Raw genomic sequence first — 18,178 nt, 5'->3', positions numbered from 1 at the left:
GGCGGAGAGCCGGCAGGATGCAGTCACGCCGGGGGCGGGCCGGGCCGCGAATGACTCAGCCGCCGGGAGCTGCCCCTTCCGCGGCCACCGAAGAAGAGCGGGGCCGGTGAGGACCGTTCGGGGCTGTGCGGGGCGGTGAGTCCCGGCGGGCGTGGGTGGGCCGGGGCCGGGCCGGGCTGGGCTGGGCTTCGAGGGCATAAGGAGCGGAACGGGGCACGGGTGCGGACACTGCAGCGGGGGGCAGGTAAGGGCGGGGAGGGAAGGGGGGTGCTGCGCTGCGCGCCCCCGGGGGCACACGCGTGGGGAGGGTGGCGGTGGGACATCTACTACTGTGGTGGGGGAGCGGGTGGGGGGAACTCCAGCCCGGATCCCACGGGGGGCTTCGAAACACCCTGTTGGACCCGCAGCAGCAGCATTTGCCATGTTTCCCAGCTATATTTTGGGGTATTTTTGCCTCCAGGAGGGATGCTTCTGGGCTCGGGGGTGAGGTTTGGGTGCAGGGAAAATGCCATTAACCCTCCACAAAGCGGCCACCTTCCTGGAAGTGGCAGGGGAGGGGAGAGGAAGCCTTGTTTTCATGATCAAGATGGCAAAAACAAAACCCCAACCACGCCGTCCCTGCTGTCAGCTGACGCTGAGGAGGTCGTTTTGGCACCGGCTTGGAGCGCTTCTGGGAACATCCCGTGATGTGCGGCCAAGCTTGGTCTGGCACCGGCACCACGGCTCGGAGATGGTGCTGGATCTGTCCGTCCTGTCTGTGATATATATCTCTCGTCCCCATAGCTCACTTCCAGGGTCGTGCTGCGGGCAGGCTGCAGCAAAGATCGGCTTCCTTCTGGTGTTTATTACCTCCAGGTTGCAAAAGTGGAATGCGAGGGCAAAGGATTTGGGTAGCCCAGGGTGCCTTCTGCAGCTGCTGGGGTCTTGTGCAAGGCTGTGGTTTATGGAGTGGTTTGTAAGCAGAAGAGAAAAAAAAAAAAATCAGTGCAGCCCCATTGGGGAGGAATCTTGTGCTTGTGGTGAATGCAAGCTGGAGAGGTGAGCCATGCAGCTTGTCTCACGGTATGTTTGTTTTGCCAGATATCTGCTCAGTCTGGAGAAGAGAAGGCTTCAAGGAGACCTCATTGTGGCCTTCCGGTATCTGAAGGGGGCCTACAAGAAAGCTGGGGAGGGACGTTTTAGGATGTCAAGGAGTGATAGGACTAGGGGGAATGGAACAAAACTAGAAATGGGTAGATTCAGATTGGATGTTAGGAAGAAATTCTTCCCCATGAGGGTGGTGAGACACTGGCACAGGTTGCCCAGGCAGGTGGTAGAAGCCTCATCCCTGGAGGTTTTTAAAGCCAGGCTGGATGTGTCTCTGAGCAACCTGCTGTAGTGTGAGGTGACCCTGCCCATGGCAGGGGGGTTGGAACTGGATGATCCTTGACATCCCTTCCAGCCCTAACAATTCTATGATTTCACTCTGTGCTGATAATTTGGCTTTCCTGGGAAGGAATGGGGGAAAAGGTGCCTCATGCTGCTTTCTATTTATTTTTTCCCTTTTCTAAAAAGGCCAACAAAATCAAGCTCTGATAGTGGCTATAATGGAATCACCAGACCATGAGTTTAGGGCCACCAAGCTAACCCAGTGTTGCAGCAAGCCAAACCGGATTGGATGGTTCATAGGCTTGCTTTATTGTGGTTTAAAGTCACCAACTGGCAGCTAGAACAAAGGACAAAGCTCAGCTTGGGGAAAGGGCTGCTTGCAGGAGGAGGACACATGACTTGGGCTTTTGCTGAGTAGCTCTGACTCTGGAGGGGTTGGGAGGGTTACAGCTATGAGGTTGGGAAGGTTTTTATCTTCCTTAATCTCTTGCAGAAGGGTGTGTGAGTGCTTCTGTCTGTGCCTGGAGGGCTTTGGCCCAGACGGTGAGGAGCTGAGAGGTGCCTGAGGGCTGTGACTTATCTCATGACCTACTGAAACTGAGTCATGTGAGCTGGGCTTTGAATAGCCTGTTCGCAGGGTTTTATTGACTCTGCTGAGAAATGCCCAGGTAAAAAGCTTTGCTTCCTGGGTGATAAAGAGAAGACCTTTGTGGTGGGACTCTGCAGTGGTGAGCTGCAGAGGGGTTTGCTCCTGGGGCACTGGGCTGCTGCTTCGAGACCTTGCTGATCTGTGGCATAATGTGGTACAGCAAGTGGGAGCCCTGTCCCTGAGAAAGCAGGTGGGCAGCTGCCTCTGCCTGCAAGATCTCCTGCTCAGGATGGATGGAGAAGGCATCTGGGTGATGTCACCACCTTCCCTCCTCCCCATCCCTCGGTGCAGAGGGACTGCGGGTGGGTGGTGCAGCATCAGCTGCAGCCATCTCGCTCCCGAGCTGCAGCTGCTCTGCTCAGAGCAGCTCATGTTGGAGAGCCTTCAGCCTCGGTGCTTCCTCCTCACTAGCTGAGGGGGGCTGCACTCGGGTGGCCCAAATGCCCTCTTTTTAAGCAACCAGCTGGCTGAAGTTTGAGAGTCCTGCCCAAGGTCAGGCATGCTGGTGGGTAGCAGCTTCCTGGAGTTTTATCTTGCTCATCATTCAAGGAGTTGTTCTATCGGATAATTCAGATCACAAAGCAGGGAGCAGGGGCCTCGTTCTAAGCTTCCAGGTCTGCAAAAGAGGTGGAGCAGCTTGGGGGACTCTTTGCAAGCCCCAAACATCCTCCTACCACCTGGAGAGTTTGCTGGGGTGAAGCTGATCTGTCTTAAGAAGTTCGACAGCTGAGCTTTGCTTAGATTTTCAGGTTACTAAGGTATGGTGGGATGTGACCTGTGAGAACAGCTTTTGCTAGGGTCATCCTGAAGCTGCAAGGGACATCCAGAGCCTTGGAGGGTGCACAAGGAAGGGATCTTCTGGCCTGTGCACTATGCAGAGAGAGAAGCAGATATCTGCCAGGTGCAGCAGCTGTTATGTGGGTTTTGGTGCTGTTTTTTATTGGTGGCATTTAAAACAGACGTGGGGGTTGAGGGGGAGGGAGGCCTGTGTGGAAGAGATAGCAGTGGTGGGGGAAGCTTGTGCATGATAACACCAGGATGGGAAGCATCTTGCTGGTGGAAACCAGCAGCCTTTTCTTACTGGCTCTGTTGCTGCTGGGGTCAGTGTGACTTCATGTTGGTGGAAATTCATCTTGAAAGTCTCATCCCTGTGCTCTCTCTCTCTATACATTTGCTATGCACAGGGTGCTTGCTGAAATCATGGGGTGGGCAGAGAGGAAGAGATGGGCATGAGATGGAGGATCACCACTTCTTTCTCCACACAGCTCTTGGGATGCTCTCTGCTGTCCACAAAGTATCAGCTCCCCTCCTGAAACTTCAAGCTCATAGGAGACTTCACAGCATCATAGAGTGGTTTGGGTTGGAAGACACCTCTAAAGGTCATCTAGTCTAAGCCCTCTGCAGTCTGCAGGGACATCTTCAACTAGATCAGGTTGCTCAAAGCCCCATCCAACCTGTCCTTTAATTATTTTCAAGGATGGGGCTTTTACCACCTCTCTGGGCAACCTGTGCCAGTGTTTCACCACCCTCAGCATAAGCAATGTCTTTTATTTAGTCTGTCTCCTCTCTTTTAATTTCAAACCATCACCCCTTTTCCTGTCACAGCAGGCCCTGCTACAAAGCCTGTCCCCATCTTTTCTTATAGGCCCCCTTTAAGCACTGGAAGGCTGCAATAAAATCTCCCTGGAACCTTCTCAAGGCTGAACAACCCCAGCTCTCTCAGGGGCTGTAGGGAGGTTTCATGCCCATAGCAGGCTTGCCAAGAGGCTTGTTTGTTGGAACAACCAACTGGCTCCCAGCTCTCTGGGTTGCACTGGGCAACGTCTCGCTGCTGCTGCTGCTGCTGCTGGGTGTGCTGGCTGACAGCCACCTGGTGGGAGGGATCTGATGCAGCAGAGCTTAAAAGGCGAGCGGCTGTCAGAGGAGAAACTGCCTGGTATCTGTTTCCAGCTCGGGCTCAAGTTGCCTGGAACTTGCAGTCTGCAGCCAGCGTGGTCTGGTAACCTGAGGCTGTGAGATCTCTTGTGTCCATCCATCAGGAGCTCGGTGCAAGGAGGGTTAGCTGGGAGAGTTTCAGTATGTCAGCAAACTTGGAAGCATCCTGCTGAGAACAAAAGTGTGGCTTCTGGCCTCCCTTCTGTGCTACAGGGATACAAAGTCAAAGACAGGAAGTACAGAGGATTTAGGGGGTTGGTTTGGTGGTGTGGAGTGTTTTTAAGTTTTTTTTTTTTATTTTTTCGTGGTTAGAAAAGGTGCTTCAGCTCAGGCTGGTCACTGCAGGCTTCCTATGGCCCTGTGGAAGGGGCACCTGCAAAAAAACACAGTAGGAATGTGTATTGGTTTTTCTGTGCATAGCCTCCTGTGTGGGGACACCAGCAGTGCCACCGAGTCTCATGTCTGCAAGAGTGACAGAATCTCAGCATGGTAAGGCTTGGAAGGGACCCTCTGAAGATTATCTAGTCCAGTCCACCTGCTAAGCAGGTTCACCTAGAGCAGGTTGCACAGGATCGTGTCCAGACAGGTTTGGACAGTCCACAACCTCTCAGGGCAGCCTGTCCCAATCCTGCATTGCTCTCCCAGGGGAGAAGTTTTTCTTCATGTTCAGGTTTGTGCCTTCTGGTTTGTGCCCATTGCCCCTTGTTCTGTCTCTGGGCACCACTAAAAAGAGTCTGGCTCCATCCTCTTGACCCCTCTCCTTTAGATATTGATAAGCATTGATAAGATCCCCTCTCAGCCTTCTCTTCTCCAGGCTAAACATCCCCAGATCTCACAGCCTTTCTTCATAAGAGGGATGTTCCATCTCCCTCATCATCTTCTTACCCCCCTACTGGATTCCTTCCAGTAGCTCCTTGGAGAGTGAGAAACCTCTAAGCAAGCAAATGTACATGAAACCTTTTCAAAAAGGTGAGATTTAGGGGCAGGAGGACTCGAGTGCTGGTGAAACTCAACAAGCTGTTGGTCCAAGCATCTTGCTGAAAGTGCAGAGTGGGAAGAAAAATAAATAAATGGTGGGAGGAGGAGAAGGAAGTTAAAAAAAAAACAAAACCCAAACCTTTTTATACAGTTAGCTGCAGCTGCCTGGGCTTGTTGCTGGCAGAAAGTAGGACACTCCTGCTGGGTTTTCTTCTCTGGGAAGACTAAACTTGGCTGTGTGTGGGTGGCAGCAGCCTGTGTGGAAATGTGTGTGGATCTCTCCATCCCCTGCTATGCTGTCACAGAACCAGAGAGCTGCTGGCAAGAGCTGCATGCCTGGCTCAGGCATATCTGTCCAGAAGGGTTTAAGCCCAGGCTTGCAAAGGTGATTATATGTTGGGATGATTGCTGAGGTGTCTAGGAATTAAGGTCTAAATATCTGCTCTTCAGGCTACTGTGGAATATTTGAGGTCTTGGATCGCTCACCAGGCTTGGAGCTCGTCAGGGTGGATATGGATATGGTAGAAGAAGAGCCCTGGAATTGTTGAAGGCCAAGCTGGATCTGGATTTCAGCATCCTGGTCTAGTGGAAGGTGTCTCTGCCCAGGCAGGGGGAGGTTGGAAGTTGGTCAAACCATTCTATGTTTGTAGAGATCAAGCAGCTCATGGTCTGGCTGGGTGTCTGAGTCAGGGGAATGTGTAGCAGGCAGGGGCTGCTGGTGTAGGGAATTAAGCTGGAGTTGGGCAATTTCCTGTGAATCAGGTTAAAGGAGGCAGGAGAACCACAGAGTCAGGCAGCATTTTTGGACTGGATGATGCTTGTGCTCCTTCGTGGGAAGCTGTGGACCATTCTTGCTGTGCTCCTGGATTTCAGGGGTGACAGGACACTGGATGAGGATGCCCAGAGAAGTTGCAGAATCTCCTCTGGAGAGATTCCAAACCTGTCTGGATGTGATCCTGTGCAACCTGCTTTAGGTGACCCTGCTTTAATAGAGGGGTTGGACTAGATGATCTCCAGAGGTCTCTTTCAACCCTACCATGCTGTGATTTCCCCAGCATCTCTGTTCCCTGAGCTGGGAGTTTCCTGGTGCCCCATGCCAAGGAATGGGGCTTCCCCCAGCCTCCATCATGAACAGGAAGAGAGCACAGCAGCTTTGGTGCATGCAGACCCACCTCTGTGTGGGTAGTGTGTCACTACCCCACTGCTGTGACCCTGGTCAGACTCCCTGGCTGGCCAAAATGAGGCCATAAAGTCCAGAAATGTGGTTTGGTGTGACACCTTCCAAAGAAAGAGCACTGCAGTGGGGCAGGGGCTAGCAAGCCCCCAGGGCTGCAATCCCTGCCTGCAGTTTGCCATGGAGGTTGGCTGTCACTTAGTCCTTCTAGACTCTCTTCTCCATTTTTGTGGAAGTAAACACAGCTTGTAATACCCTCCAAATCCCTTGGATCTACTTCAGAAGATATCTTCCTGCTGCTACTAATCCTTCAGTGCTCAGCAAACAGGGTTGCCTCACCTAGTTTCTTCTGAGCTGCAGGACAGGGTTATTAGCCTGCTCCTGTGGCTCTCCTGACCTCTGGAGCAAATCTGGATCATGAGGGACATTGTGCAGCCACATGTTTATGTACTGCCATGTGGTGCTGAGGCAGTTTTCCTGGCAAGCCCTTCTCTTGCAGTCTGAGCCCTGCTTGGGAAGGTTTTCAGTTATGTCCAAATCTGACTGCAGGTGGAGTGTCCTGCTCTGTAGCCAAGATGTGGCCGTCCCTGTCCATCCTGTGTGTCCTGCTGGCCTTTGCCAATGCTCGCAGCATTCCTTACTTCCCTCCTCTCTCCAGTGATTTAGTCAACCACATAAACAAGCTCAACACCACCTGGAAGGTGAGTACTGCCTTGGTTTGTTTTTTTTTTTTTTTTTTTGGGGGGGGGGAATGCATTACTCAGCAGTCTCATTTTAGGACTCAGCAGCTGAGCCTTGCAAGTTTCATCACAGTAATTGCATTAAGCCAGCTGTCCTGGTTGGAGACCCTGACCCATGACACCAGCCTTGGTCTCAATTGACTTCTCCAATGAGTTGTTATGGTCAGGGATTCTTGTGGTGACTGTAACTGTGGAGTTTCTCCTCTTTGGAGCCAAGCACTAATGAATTTATTGAGTAGGAGCAATGCTAAGAGGAGGAAACTAGAGGCTAGGAACAAGCAGCAAGAGTCAAGCTGCATTGATGACCTTGGCCAAACCTTCCTTGACTGGGCTGCTGTGGCCAAAGCCTAGGGTTGGACTTACTGGTCATGATGCAGTGATTCTGAGTTTTATAGCAAGTGTTAGACACTGGCTGGTTTTGAGGGAGATCTGGAGCACCAGGCTGGTCCCAGCACTGCACTGGATGGTTGTGAAGAGTCATGTCCCATTTCTCTGTGTTTCTTCCCAGGCAGGGCACAACTTCCGCAACACTGACATGAGCTATGTGAAGAAACTCTGTGGCACCTTCCTGGGTGGGCCCAAGCTGCCTGAGAGGTGAGTGCTGGGAGAGGATGCAAGCCCTGTAAAAGCTTGTGTGGATGCTCCTGGTGCATCTGGAGTGGGTGAGGCTGTGAGTGAGATTCCCCTGGGTGCAGCTTGGTAGACATCTTGCATGGAATGAAGCAGAGAAGCATGGAATGAAGCAGGGAAGCGTGGAATGAAGCAGAGAACCATGCATGGGAGGAGTATCTGTCCTGCCAGATACTTGACCAGTTGTGCAATTTGTGCTCCTTAAACTACTGAAGGAGCTGCTGATCTGCTCTGAGAACTTCAGAAGCATTTATTCTCCTTCAGTAAGCAAACCAAAGAACCCTCATGCTTCAGGTTTCCTTTAGAAGAGGTTGGAGAGAGTCCTGTGCACCCAGAGGTGTTCCTGTAACAGGGCTTCCCTCTTGTCACTTGCAGGGTAGATTTTGCTGCAGACATGGAGCTGCCTGATAGCTTTGACTCACGGACGCAGTGGCCTAACTGTCCTACCATCAGTGAGATAAGAGATCAGGGCTCTTGTGGCTCTTGCTGGGTAAGAACATGGGTGGCTTTAAGATCATACTGATAGAGAGCTTGCTGGACAAAAAAACATGCCAATGAGTTTGCTACTGAACTGCAGAAGCTGGGGAGGCATGGGGGGATCCTTCACCAATCTATTCTTGGTGCAAACAAAATTGCCCCTCTGGTGGTAATGAGCACAGAGGCTCCTCTGCTGCTCCTCTGGCATCTGGGAATGCTTCCCTTTAGCTTCCTGGTGACAGCTGAATGATAGTGAAGTTATTTAACAATTATTATTTCTATGACATTGGAGTAACAGTTGTAAGGCATATTGTTAAGTGCTGCCTGATGCAGCTCGTTATCAGTCAATCCTTTTAAACCAAAAAGATTGACAGCAGACTTCTCCTGAGCACCAAACCCACCACAAGGCTTTGTGTTCCTACTGGGGGTTAGCACATGAGAAATCCGTTTCCAAAATTAGGAAGAAGAGGTTTTCTTATGCATGAGCAATGTAGTTTTGGGTGGAACATCAGCAGGGAGCTCTTCTCATTGAAGGTGGTGAAATACTGAAACAGGTTGCTCAGAGATGTGGTGGAGGTCCCATCCATGGAAGCATTCAAGGTGTAACTTGATGGGACTCTGATCTGGTTGGAGATGTCCCTGCTCACTGCAGGGGGTTTGGACAAGATGACCTTTGAAGGTCCCTTCCAGCCCAGTGCATTCTGTGATTCTGTTACCCTGCAGCATCTGAGCTTCTCAAGGGTTTCTCCCAGCCAGGCACATGCCTGTTGCCAGAAGGTTGTGTGGTTTCTCTACTACAGCCAGCTCTAATGGTTTTCTCTTGGGTTTTGGGGGCTGTCCACAGGCTTTTGGTGCTGTAGAAGCAATTTCAGACAGAATCTGTGTGCACACAAATGCCAAGGTGAGCGTGGAGGTCTCTGCAGAGGACTTGCTGTCGTGCTGTGGCTTCGAATGTGGCATGGGGTGAGTTGCTTTTGGTTCTTGTGCACTTCAAAGGTGGGAGGAGCAGGGGCACAACCAGGGGATGCTGACTGTTTCAGCCCTGTCTTCCTGATCTTCCTAGTGAGCAGGAAGCCCTACCAGTGCTTTGTGCTGTAGCTGCTGGGGTTAGGTGGGAACATAAAGGTGACTGCATGGACTGAAAGTCTCACTGGGCCACAACCAGCCCTCAGTAGCAGTGGATGATGGTGGCTGGGGGAACAGTGGTTTGTGCTGTAGCTGCTGGGGTTAGGTGGGAACATAAAGGTGACTGCATGGACTGAAAGTCTCACTGGGCCACAACCAGCCCTCAGGAGAAGTGGCTGGTGGAGAGAGGGCAAGCACATAACAATGCTTTCCCATACAGAGCTGGCAGCTGCCTAAGTCAAAGGATGGATCTTTTAATAGCTCCAAAGCCTTGGTCTGCAGGCACAAAACTTTTGCCTGTGGCTTTTGCAGTTGCTGAGAGAAGGGTAGGGAGTTGAATCTTCAAGTTGTGTGGCCTCTGCTGCTCCTGGCAGCATGGGCTGACCAGGGCCTTGGTAAGGAGGCACCATTGCTTTGGGGTTTGGAGGCATGGATGCATTTAGCTCCTTCTTGCCCCCAGGCTTTGGTTTCTCAAGGCTTAGAAAAGCCTGGAGAAGGCAGGGACAAACTTGAAAATGTTCAGTGTGCTGAAAGCTTCCCCTTAGCCATCCCAAGCTGGCTGCATTGCCCCCTGCCTCACCCCAAAGGGGATGGCTGTGATCAGGCTGAAGCTGGAAGTGCTGCTTCTTTCCCCAGGTGCAATGGGGGTTACCCCTCCGGCGCGTGGAGGTACTGGACAGAGAGGGGCCTTGTGTCTGGGGGTCTCTACGATTCCCATGTGGGTAAGTCCTGGCAGACAGCCTTGTGAAGCAAAGAGGAGCATCTCTGCTATTGGAGGTTCATGTGCTTTGGGGTACTTCTCTCCTGCTCTACATCCATGTGGCTGCTCCTTCTCCTCTGCTTATCCCAGCTGGCTTCTCTTGTTCCTAGTGGCTCCATCTTTGGGGGTTGAACTAGATGACCTTTAAAGGTCCCTTTCAACCCAAAAAGTTCTATGATTCTGGTCACTCTTTTTGGACAATGGTCCCTGAGCAGCACCTAGTGTCTGGAGACCCATCTAGGAAAGGAGCACAGCAGCTAGACTTAACCACCTCACAAGGTTCTTGCTTCCATAGCAAGAATGAATCAAACTGTGATTTGTTGTCATTGCTGGTTTTGGACCAGTTCAATACACTTTGGATGAGGGTGGGAGTCTTCCTGGTGTCTTTCCCCTTCAAAAGGTAACTTCCATGTTGGAAACCTCTGCTTCTACCTAGCCTGGCCATGAGCTGGTTCATGTCTCCATCTTTTCAATCACTCTGTCAAGAGGAAGGTGGTAGGAAGCAGGTTCAGAGGGAAACTCCTTGCTGATGGGTTTCCACAGCAGGAGCTCCATTGTGGGTTTCCATGATGATTGCTCATCTGGTGGGGACACATCTCACTGATCTGTAGAGTCATAGACTCATAGAATCATAGAACAGTAGAGGTTGGAAGGGACCTTCAGAGATCATGGAGTCCAACCCCCTGCCAAAGCAGGATCACCCAGGGTAGTCTGCACAGGAATGCATCCAGATGGGGTTTGAATGTGTCCAGAGAAGAAGACTCCACAACTCCCCTGGGCAGCCTGTTCCAGGGCTCTGTCACCCTCACTGCAAAGAAGTTTCTCCTCATCTTGAGGTGAAAACTTCTATGCTCAGGTTTGTATCCATTGTTCCTTGTCTTAGTACAGCACACCACCAAAAAGAGCCTGGCCCCCTCCACTTGACACCCACCCCTCAGATATTGATAGACATTGATCAGATCCCTTCTCAATCTTCTCAAGACCAAATGTAGGGTTTCTGGGTCAGAAAAGTCATGCACTTTCTCTAGACCATTTACCAACTTCAGTGCCCTTCTTTGGACCTTCTCCATCATGGCTGTTGGGGACAGGGATGCTTAGGGACAGCCAGTTCACAGGATCACAGGATATTAGGGGATGGAAGGGACCTTTGCAGATCGAGTCCAACCCATCTGCCAAAGCAGGGCCATAGAATCCAGCACAGGTCACACAGGAACACATCCAGATGGGTCTTGAAAATCTCCAGAGGAGGAGACTCCACAATCTCTCTGGGCAGCCTGTTCCAGTGCTCTGTGACCCTCACAGTGAAGAAGTTCCTCCTCCTGTGGAGGTGGAACCTCCTGTGCTGTAGTTGATATCCACTGCCCTTTGTCCTGTCACAGGGTTCAAGTGAGCAGAGCCTGTCCCCTGCCTCTTGACCCCCAGTTCATGCTGCCTCTGTCCTCCCCAGGCTGCCGTCCCTACTCCATCCCTCCTTGTGAGCACCACGTCAACGGCTCTCGGCCCCCCTGCAGCGGGGAGGGTGGGGAGACCCCCAGGTGCAGCCGGCACTGTGAACCTGGCTACTCCCCGTCCTACAAGGAGGACAAGCACTACGGTAAGGAAGGTGGCCTCCAGCACTGCTGGATGATGCACAGCAGCTCCAGAGCTTGGGGGAGGTTTGCAGGGCTGGACCTCTCTCTCTTTCCAAGCAGCTTTCTGGTGGTTAGCTTCTGCGCCCTCAGGAGAGGTGGTCCTGGAGCAAATGTAAGCCTGGCTGAGGCACAGTTGTGTTGGCTGAGATCTCAGCTGGTGTGGGGAGAACTGATCTGAGTCGTCACAGTGCACATGCCTGAGTTGAAGAGCCTGGTGCTGAGCCCTGTGGTGTCAAAGCCAGCTTCTTGTTGCTCCTTGGTGGTAGCCAGATCCATATATGAAGGCTAGTCTGGCTGCAGCTTGGAGATTTGTCTTGAGCAATTTGGATCATTACAGAAATGAGGATATACAGAGGGAAAACTTCCCATGGAAGGTGTCTGGAGTAGGTCTTTGGGTACAGAACAGGACTCAGGTTAAACCATTCCCTCAGGAAGGGAGATGCTTGTAGCCCACTTCTCTTGCCTGGCTGTGTGAGTGCCTCTGGAGCAGCTGGGTGTGAACTTAACCTTGAAGTGGAGCAGGCCTCATGCAGGGGCACACTGAGCACTCTTTGTCCAGCTGTCCCAAGACCCATGTGGCCTGACAATGCTGTCCTAATGGTGGAACTTTTTTCCTCCCTAGGCATCACATCCTATGGTGTCCCTAGCAGTGAGAAGGAAATCATGGCTGAGATCTACAAGAATGGCCCAGTGGAAGGAGCCTTTATTGTCTTTGAGGACTTCCTGATGTACAAGTCTGGTGAGCATCAGCAGTGGGGCTGTAAGGAGTCCTGTTGCCTACTTCATCCCTTAGGGTCTGTCATTTATGGCCCTTGTCCCTCTCTTCAAGTCTGAAAGGAGACCTCAAGGTCACACTTGAGTATCTGGCATTGCAAGAAGATGGGCAGGTACCATCTCCTTGGTTTGTAAGAAGGGGAATAGGTTGTTTGGGAATGGTTAAGGGAAGAAACCCCAGGGAAGAGCCCTCAGAACTGCAGCTGACAGCTGGGATTTAAGGTGAAATCCTAGGAGATGGTATGGACCCCCGTTCCCTGTCCTGAGTTTCTGGGGGTGTGCTACCTATGGGACCTTCTCCAAGTGTTTCTGGGTATGCAGTGTGCTGAGCTGACACTTGACATCAGTCTTTCCTCCAAACTCCACACTAAACTTCAGGTTTACAGAATCACAGAAACATTCAGGTTGGAAAAGACCCTCAGGATCACCAAGTCCAACCAAGAACTCTGCAGGGTTCACCCCTAAACCATATCCCCTAGCACCACATCCAAACCACCTTTAAATACATCCAGGGTTGGTGACTCCTCCACCTCCCTGGGCAGCACATTCCAATGCCTGACTACTCTTACTGGGAAAAACTTCTTCCTAATGTCCAGCCTAAACCTACCCAGTTGTAGCTTGAGGCCATTCCCTCTTGTTCTATCACTAATTACCTGTGAGAAGAGACCAGCACAAGCCTCTCTACACTGTCCTTTCAGGTAGCTGTAGAGAGCAATGAGGTCTTCCCTCAGCCTCCTCTTCTCCAAACTAAACAGCCCCAGCTGCCTCAATCATTCCTCATAAGATTTATCCTTCAGGCCCTTCACCAGCTTTGTTGCCTTCCATTTAGCATCCCCCCACCCCCCAAAAAATCTTCTCAGCTGGTCTCTGGGCTTTGATCTCACATGTTTCACAAGCTGGCATGTTCTGAATCATAGAATTGTTAGGGCTGGAAGGGACCTCAGGGATCATCCAGTTCCAACCTCTCTGCCATGGGCAGGGACACCTCACACTACATCAGGTTGCTCAGAGACACATCCAACCTGGCTGCAAAAACTTCCAGGGATGAGGCTTCCACCACCTGCCTGGGCAACCTGTTCCAGTGTCTCATCACCCTCATGGGGAAGAATTTCTTCCTAATATCCAATCTGAATTTACCCATTTCTAGTTTTGCTCCATTCCCCCTAGTCCTATCACTCCCTGACACCCTAAAAAGTCCCTCCCCAGCTTTCTTGTAGCCCCCTTCAGATGCTGGAAGGCCTCAATAAGGTCTCCTGGGAGCCTTCTCTTCTCCAAACTGAACAGCCCCAGTCTGTCCTCACAGGAGAGCAGTTCCAACCCTCTGCTCATCCTCGTGGCCCTCCTCTGGACATGCTCCAGCACCTCCAGACCTTCCCTGTGATCGGGGCTCCAGAACTGGCCGCAGTACTCGTGGTGGGGTCTCAGCAGGAGGGGGAGAGGTGGTGCCTGTTGACATGTGGGCCTGTTGCCTTGCAGGGATCTACCAGCACGTGACTGGCGAGCAGGTTGGAGGCCATGCCATCCGCATCCTGGGCTGGGGGGTGGAAAACAACACTCCCTACTGGCTGGTCGCCAACTCCTGGAACACCGACTGGGGGGACAACGGTGAGGCACACCCCCCAGATCCTGCGGCTGCTGCTGCTGCTGCTGCTGCTGCTGCTGCAGGGAGCCCCTCCCCTGCTCTGGGCACGATGGGGAGGTTGACCTTTTTTGTTTTTTGTTCTTGATGTGCTCCCAGGTTTCTTCAAAATCCTCCGAGGAGAGGACCACTGTGGCATCGAGTCTGAGGTGGTGGCTGGAGTGCCCCGGACGGAGCAGTACTGGAAGAGGATGTAACCTCCTCCTTGAGCAGACCACACATAATTCTGAGCCCCTGATGCTTTTAACAGATAGTGGGTTGGGTGCAGAGCTCCCCCCCCTTCTAAGAGACTATAGTTGAGGTTACTTTATTAAAGCTTTTTATCCTTTGGGTGGGGTTTTTTGGTTTGGTTTGGTCCTGTTTTATTTTTTTTTTAATGGTATGGTGGAGCTGGGGGTAGACCTGCTCTCTGCAAGCCCTCTTCTCCTGGTGAGTTGCAGCTCTGGCACATTCCCTGCTCAAAGGACTGCTGGAGAGCTTGCTGGCCTCTTGCCATGTGGTATTGGGTTAGCCTGGACCCCTTCCAGCCCAGTCTGTTACTAGGAGGGGAGGAAGCAGTAGCTTTGTGCTGGAAATAGGGACTAGGAGGGGGACCCTGCTGGGGGAGGCCATGGCCAGGTGTGATTTGTGCAGCCTTGGCTGGGTTGATCTGACTGTTAGCACCCAAACCAAGGAGGGTGTGTTAGTGTGTGCCTTGAATTGGCTAACCTTAGACCTATTAATGACAAAATACTGATGGACTTGATGTGGGGCCAGCTTTGGCTGGACCTGCAGTGAGGCTCTCCTGCCTGCAACAAGTCCTTTGTGCATCACTTGCTCTACTCCATCCATTGGGCTGCTGTTTTAAAAACCACTCGTTGTTCCTCAACTGTTCATTTGCTTTTATTCTGCTGTAGTCTGGGGCTGTTGATCTTAAGGGAAAGGCCTGCCTGGAGCTCCATGAGCCATTGATCAGATGTTCTATAAGCATCTAAGAGGATGCTGGAAAGAGCAAACCACTTCTCCTCCAGCTTGGGGTGAGCAGCAGCAGGGTCACTGTGTGTTGCATCCCAAAGTAGTGTGGTGCTGGAGGTGGACTGGAGGTGCTGAATGCTTAGCAGAGATAAGGAATGGGCCCCAAGGTCTGCTGCAGGGAACTCATGCAGATGCTTGGAGGTATCTTTTCTTTTAATTTTCTTCTTTTTTTTTGAGCCACAGGCACTAAGGAAGAAGATAAAACCCCTCATTTTTGTAACTAGGGGGAGGTATAATAGCTGTGTGGGAGGAATCGTGATTTGCCAACACTGATAGAGTAGAAGAGCTTTTCTTTTTTTTTTTTTTTTTAAACCCCCTCAATTAGAGCACAAAGTACATTACTGAGGCTACAAGCTTGAAATATGTGCTGCAGGCTCTCCCTTGCACTGTAAAATATCCCTTTCCCTCTGCTTCCCTGGCCACCAGTGAGACAGCCATGGTGTATGTGAGTGGAACAACTGTGCCAATAAATGGTTTCTCCACTGTCTCATCTCCTGGCCCTTGGTTGCTTCTGCTTGACTCTAAACCACCTCAAACTGTTCTTCTGTGTGTGGGGGAAGCCAGGTAAGAAACCTTTCTGTCTTTATGCAAGTGTGGTCAGTCCCAGCCCTGTCCCCTGGCTGTGCCTTGTGATGTGACTTGTGCTGATTGCCAAGGAGCCCCTGGGTATTGCTTAGTGCTGGTGATGGGGAAGGTGTTTCAGCATGGACTAGAATGCAGCCAGGACTACCTCCATAGACCCATAAAATCAGTTAGGCTGGAAGAGACCTTTAAGATCATCAAGTTCAACTGTTAACCCAGCACTGCCACGTCCAGCACTAACCAGTGTCCCTCAGCACCACATCTACATGTCTTTTAAGTCTCTCCAGGGATGGCAATGTCATCACTTCCTTGGGCAGCCTATTCCAGGGCCTAGCAACCCTTTTGTGGGAGAAATTGTTCACAATGGCCAACCTAAACCTCCCCTTGTGCAACTTGAGGCTGTTTCCTCTTGTCCTATCACTTGTTAGTTGGGAGAAGAGACCAACCCCCACCTTGCTACAACCTCCTTTCAAGTACTTGTAGAGAGCCAGGTCTCCCCTTTACCTCTTTCTCTCCACTTCAACCCCAGCTCCCTCAAATCTTGTTCTCTAGACCATTCACCAACCTCAGTGCCCTTCTTTGGACCTTCTCCAGCACCTCAATATCCTTGTAGTGAGGGGTCCAAAACTGAACCCAGTATTTGAGGTGCAGCCTCAGCAGTGCTGACTCTAGGGGGATGATCACTGCCCTGGTCCTGCTGGGCACACTATTGCTGATACAAGCCAGGATGCTTGTATTCAAAAAGCATTTTAAAACAAAAAGCATTTTGGTGAAGCTTCACTGGAACTTAATGTAAATATTTATTCCTTTGTCTTTTTGTTTGGTGGTATTTTTTTTTCCCTTATGACCTTGGAATTGAAGATCCTAGCATCACAACTTGGAGAGCATTGGTAGTGGTGATAAGCAGAGGAGGGTCTTCAAAAATCACAGAGTGTATAAAAATTAAGCTTTTTCTCCATGAATTCAGCAGAGGGAAAGCCAGCTGCACTCAGAGCAGATCTTGTGGGGGTGGTTTTTGAACACAGCATGAGTTTTTGCATTTCTAAAGCCAAGCTTGGTTGGTTTTATCCTTAAAGGCTGTTTTCAAGGACACGAGGTGAAATCCAGTAGAAACCAGAAAAAATAAAATTAGGAGAAGGTTGTGTTTTGTCCTTTATAGAATGGTTTGGCTTGAAAGCAACCTTTAAAGATCACCTAGTTAAATTACCCTGCAGTAAGCAGGGACATCTTTAACTAGATGAGGTTGCTTAAAGCTCTGTCCAACCTGGTCTGGAATATTTCCAGGGATGAGGCATCTGCCACCTCTCTGGGCAACCTGGGCCAGTGTCTCACCACCCTCAGAGTAAACAATTTCTTCCTTCTCTCTAGTCTGGATCTTGCCACTTTTAGTTTAAAACCATCACCCCTTGTCCTGTCACAACAGGCCCTGCTAAAAACTCTGTCCTCATCTTTCTCCTTTAAGTGCTGAAAGGCCATAAGGTCTCCATGGAGCTTTCTCCAGGCTGAACCCCAACTCTCAGCCTATCCTCACAGCAGAGGGGTTCCAGCCCTCTGACCATTCTTCTGTCCTCTGGACCCACTCCAACAGGTCCATGTCTTTGCTGTGCTAAGGACCCCAGAGCTGGACACAGCATTGAAGTGAGGTCATACCAGAGCAGAATCCCCTTCCTCACCCTGCTGGCCACAGTGCTTTGGATGCAGCCCAGGATATGGTTGGCTTCAGGTGTGAGCACACTTTGCTGGCTCATGTCCAGCTTTTCACCCACCAGTACCCCCAAGTCCTTCTCTGCAGGGCTGCTCTCAATCCCTTCCTCTCCCAGCCTGTATGATACCACCACACAGGTGTAGGACCTTACACTTGACCTTGTTGAGCTTCACAAGGTTCACACTTCCCAAGTTTCTCCAGGTCCCTCTGGATGGATCCCATCCCTCAGCTGCACCACTCGCTTTGGGTTCATCTGCAAACTTGCTGAGGGTGTAAAAGAAGTGACAACTGAAAAAAGTAATGACTATGAAACATGCTTTGTTGTTGTGGGGTTTTTTCCCCCAAAGAAAACTTTGATTTCCACAAGACAGGAAGCTGCACAAAGGGAGCTACCACAAGTTTCTTTTCAACAACAGCTTAAAACTATTTACATTGGTACTTGTCTGTCCACAGGGGCTTGACCTTCTGAAGGCCACTGAACTGCACCTGGTAGACAGCTTTGCCCTGCACCTGAACATAGCCTGTCCTTCCCTTCACAGAGGCAAAGCAGCATTTGAGGGGTGAGGGAGGGTACTGAGTAGGGACCCTGAAAAGAAAAATCTACCCCAGGGAAAGAGGACTTGCCTTTTAAGTGTTCTTTTGTCTTGAAGTCCAGCCTGATGTGTTTCATAAACAGCAGTGGAAGGCTCTTCCAGTTTGCACATCAGTCTAACCCTGATGCTTTCATCATCCCAAGCAAGAGCCATGTGGGCTGGGGAATGCTGCCCTCACTACCTCTCAGTGGCTTAAGCTTTCCCAGCCATTGGCAGGGATCACCACTGCCTTTCAGGATGGCCAGTACACACAGGTTCCCCCAGAAGCATCCCATGAAAGACAGCATGGTCCAAATCCTCATTCCTCAGCTTTGCAGAGGCACCTGGTACTGCTGCCATGATGCTGTTCTGCCATGGCATCTTGTCTTGGGCTGAAGAGAGGTGGAGCCCAGACCCTGCAGCAG

General features: G+C 51.1%; 1 protein-coding gene across 1 annotated transcript; it reads left to right on the top strand.

Annotated features, from left to right (window-relative positions):
* Positions 1–95: 95 nt before the first annotated feature.
* On the top strand, positions 96–15,369 carry CTSB (cathepsin B). Its single transcript, XM_054383459.1, has 10 exons — positions 96–135; positions 6,654–6,805; positions 7,353–7,438; positions 7,850–7,964; positions 8,796–8,914; positions 9,713–9,798; positions 11,284–11,430; positions 12,090–12,206; positions 13,718–13,846; positions 13,980–15,369. The coding sequence occupies exons 2-10, from the start codon at positions 6,680–6,682 to the stop codon at positions 14,075–14,077; spliced, it is 1,023 nt and encodes a 340-aa protein (XP_054239434.1). The 5' UTR covers positions 96–135; positions 6,654–6,679; the 3' UTR covers positions 14,078–15,369.
* Positions 15,370–18,178: the final 2,809 nt, after the last annotated feature.

This window comes from Indicator indicator, chromosome 9, assembly GCF_027791375.1.
Source record: "Indicator indicator isolate 239-I01 chromosome 9, UM_Iind_1.1, whole genome shotgun sequence".
NCBI lineage: Eukaryota > Metazoa > Chordata > Aves > Piciformes > Indicatoridae > Indicator > Indicator indicator.
The sequence above is the reverse complement of the archived record's forward strand: the minus strand, read 5'-3'. Positions and strand labels throughout refer to the sequence as shown.

Coding starts and splice junctions, on each gene's coding strand:
- CTSB (XM_054383459.1), top strand. CDS start 6,680: ATGTGGCCGTCCCTGTCCATCCTGTGTGTCCTGCTGGCCTTTGCCAAT. Junction 6,806..7,352: donor AGCTCAACACCACCTGGAAG/GTGAGTACTGCC, acceptor GTTTCTTCCCAG/GCAGGGCACAACTTCCGCAA. Junction 11,431..12,089: donor CAAGGAGGACAAGCACTACG/GTAAGGAAGGTG, acceptor TTTCCTCCCTAG/GCATCACATCCTATGGTGTC.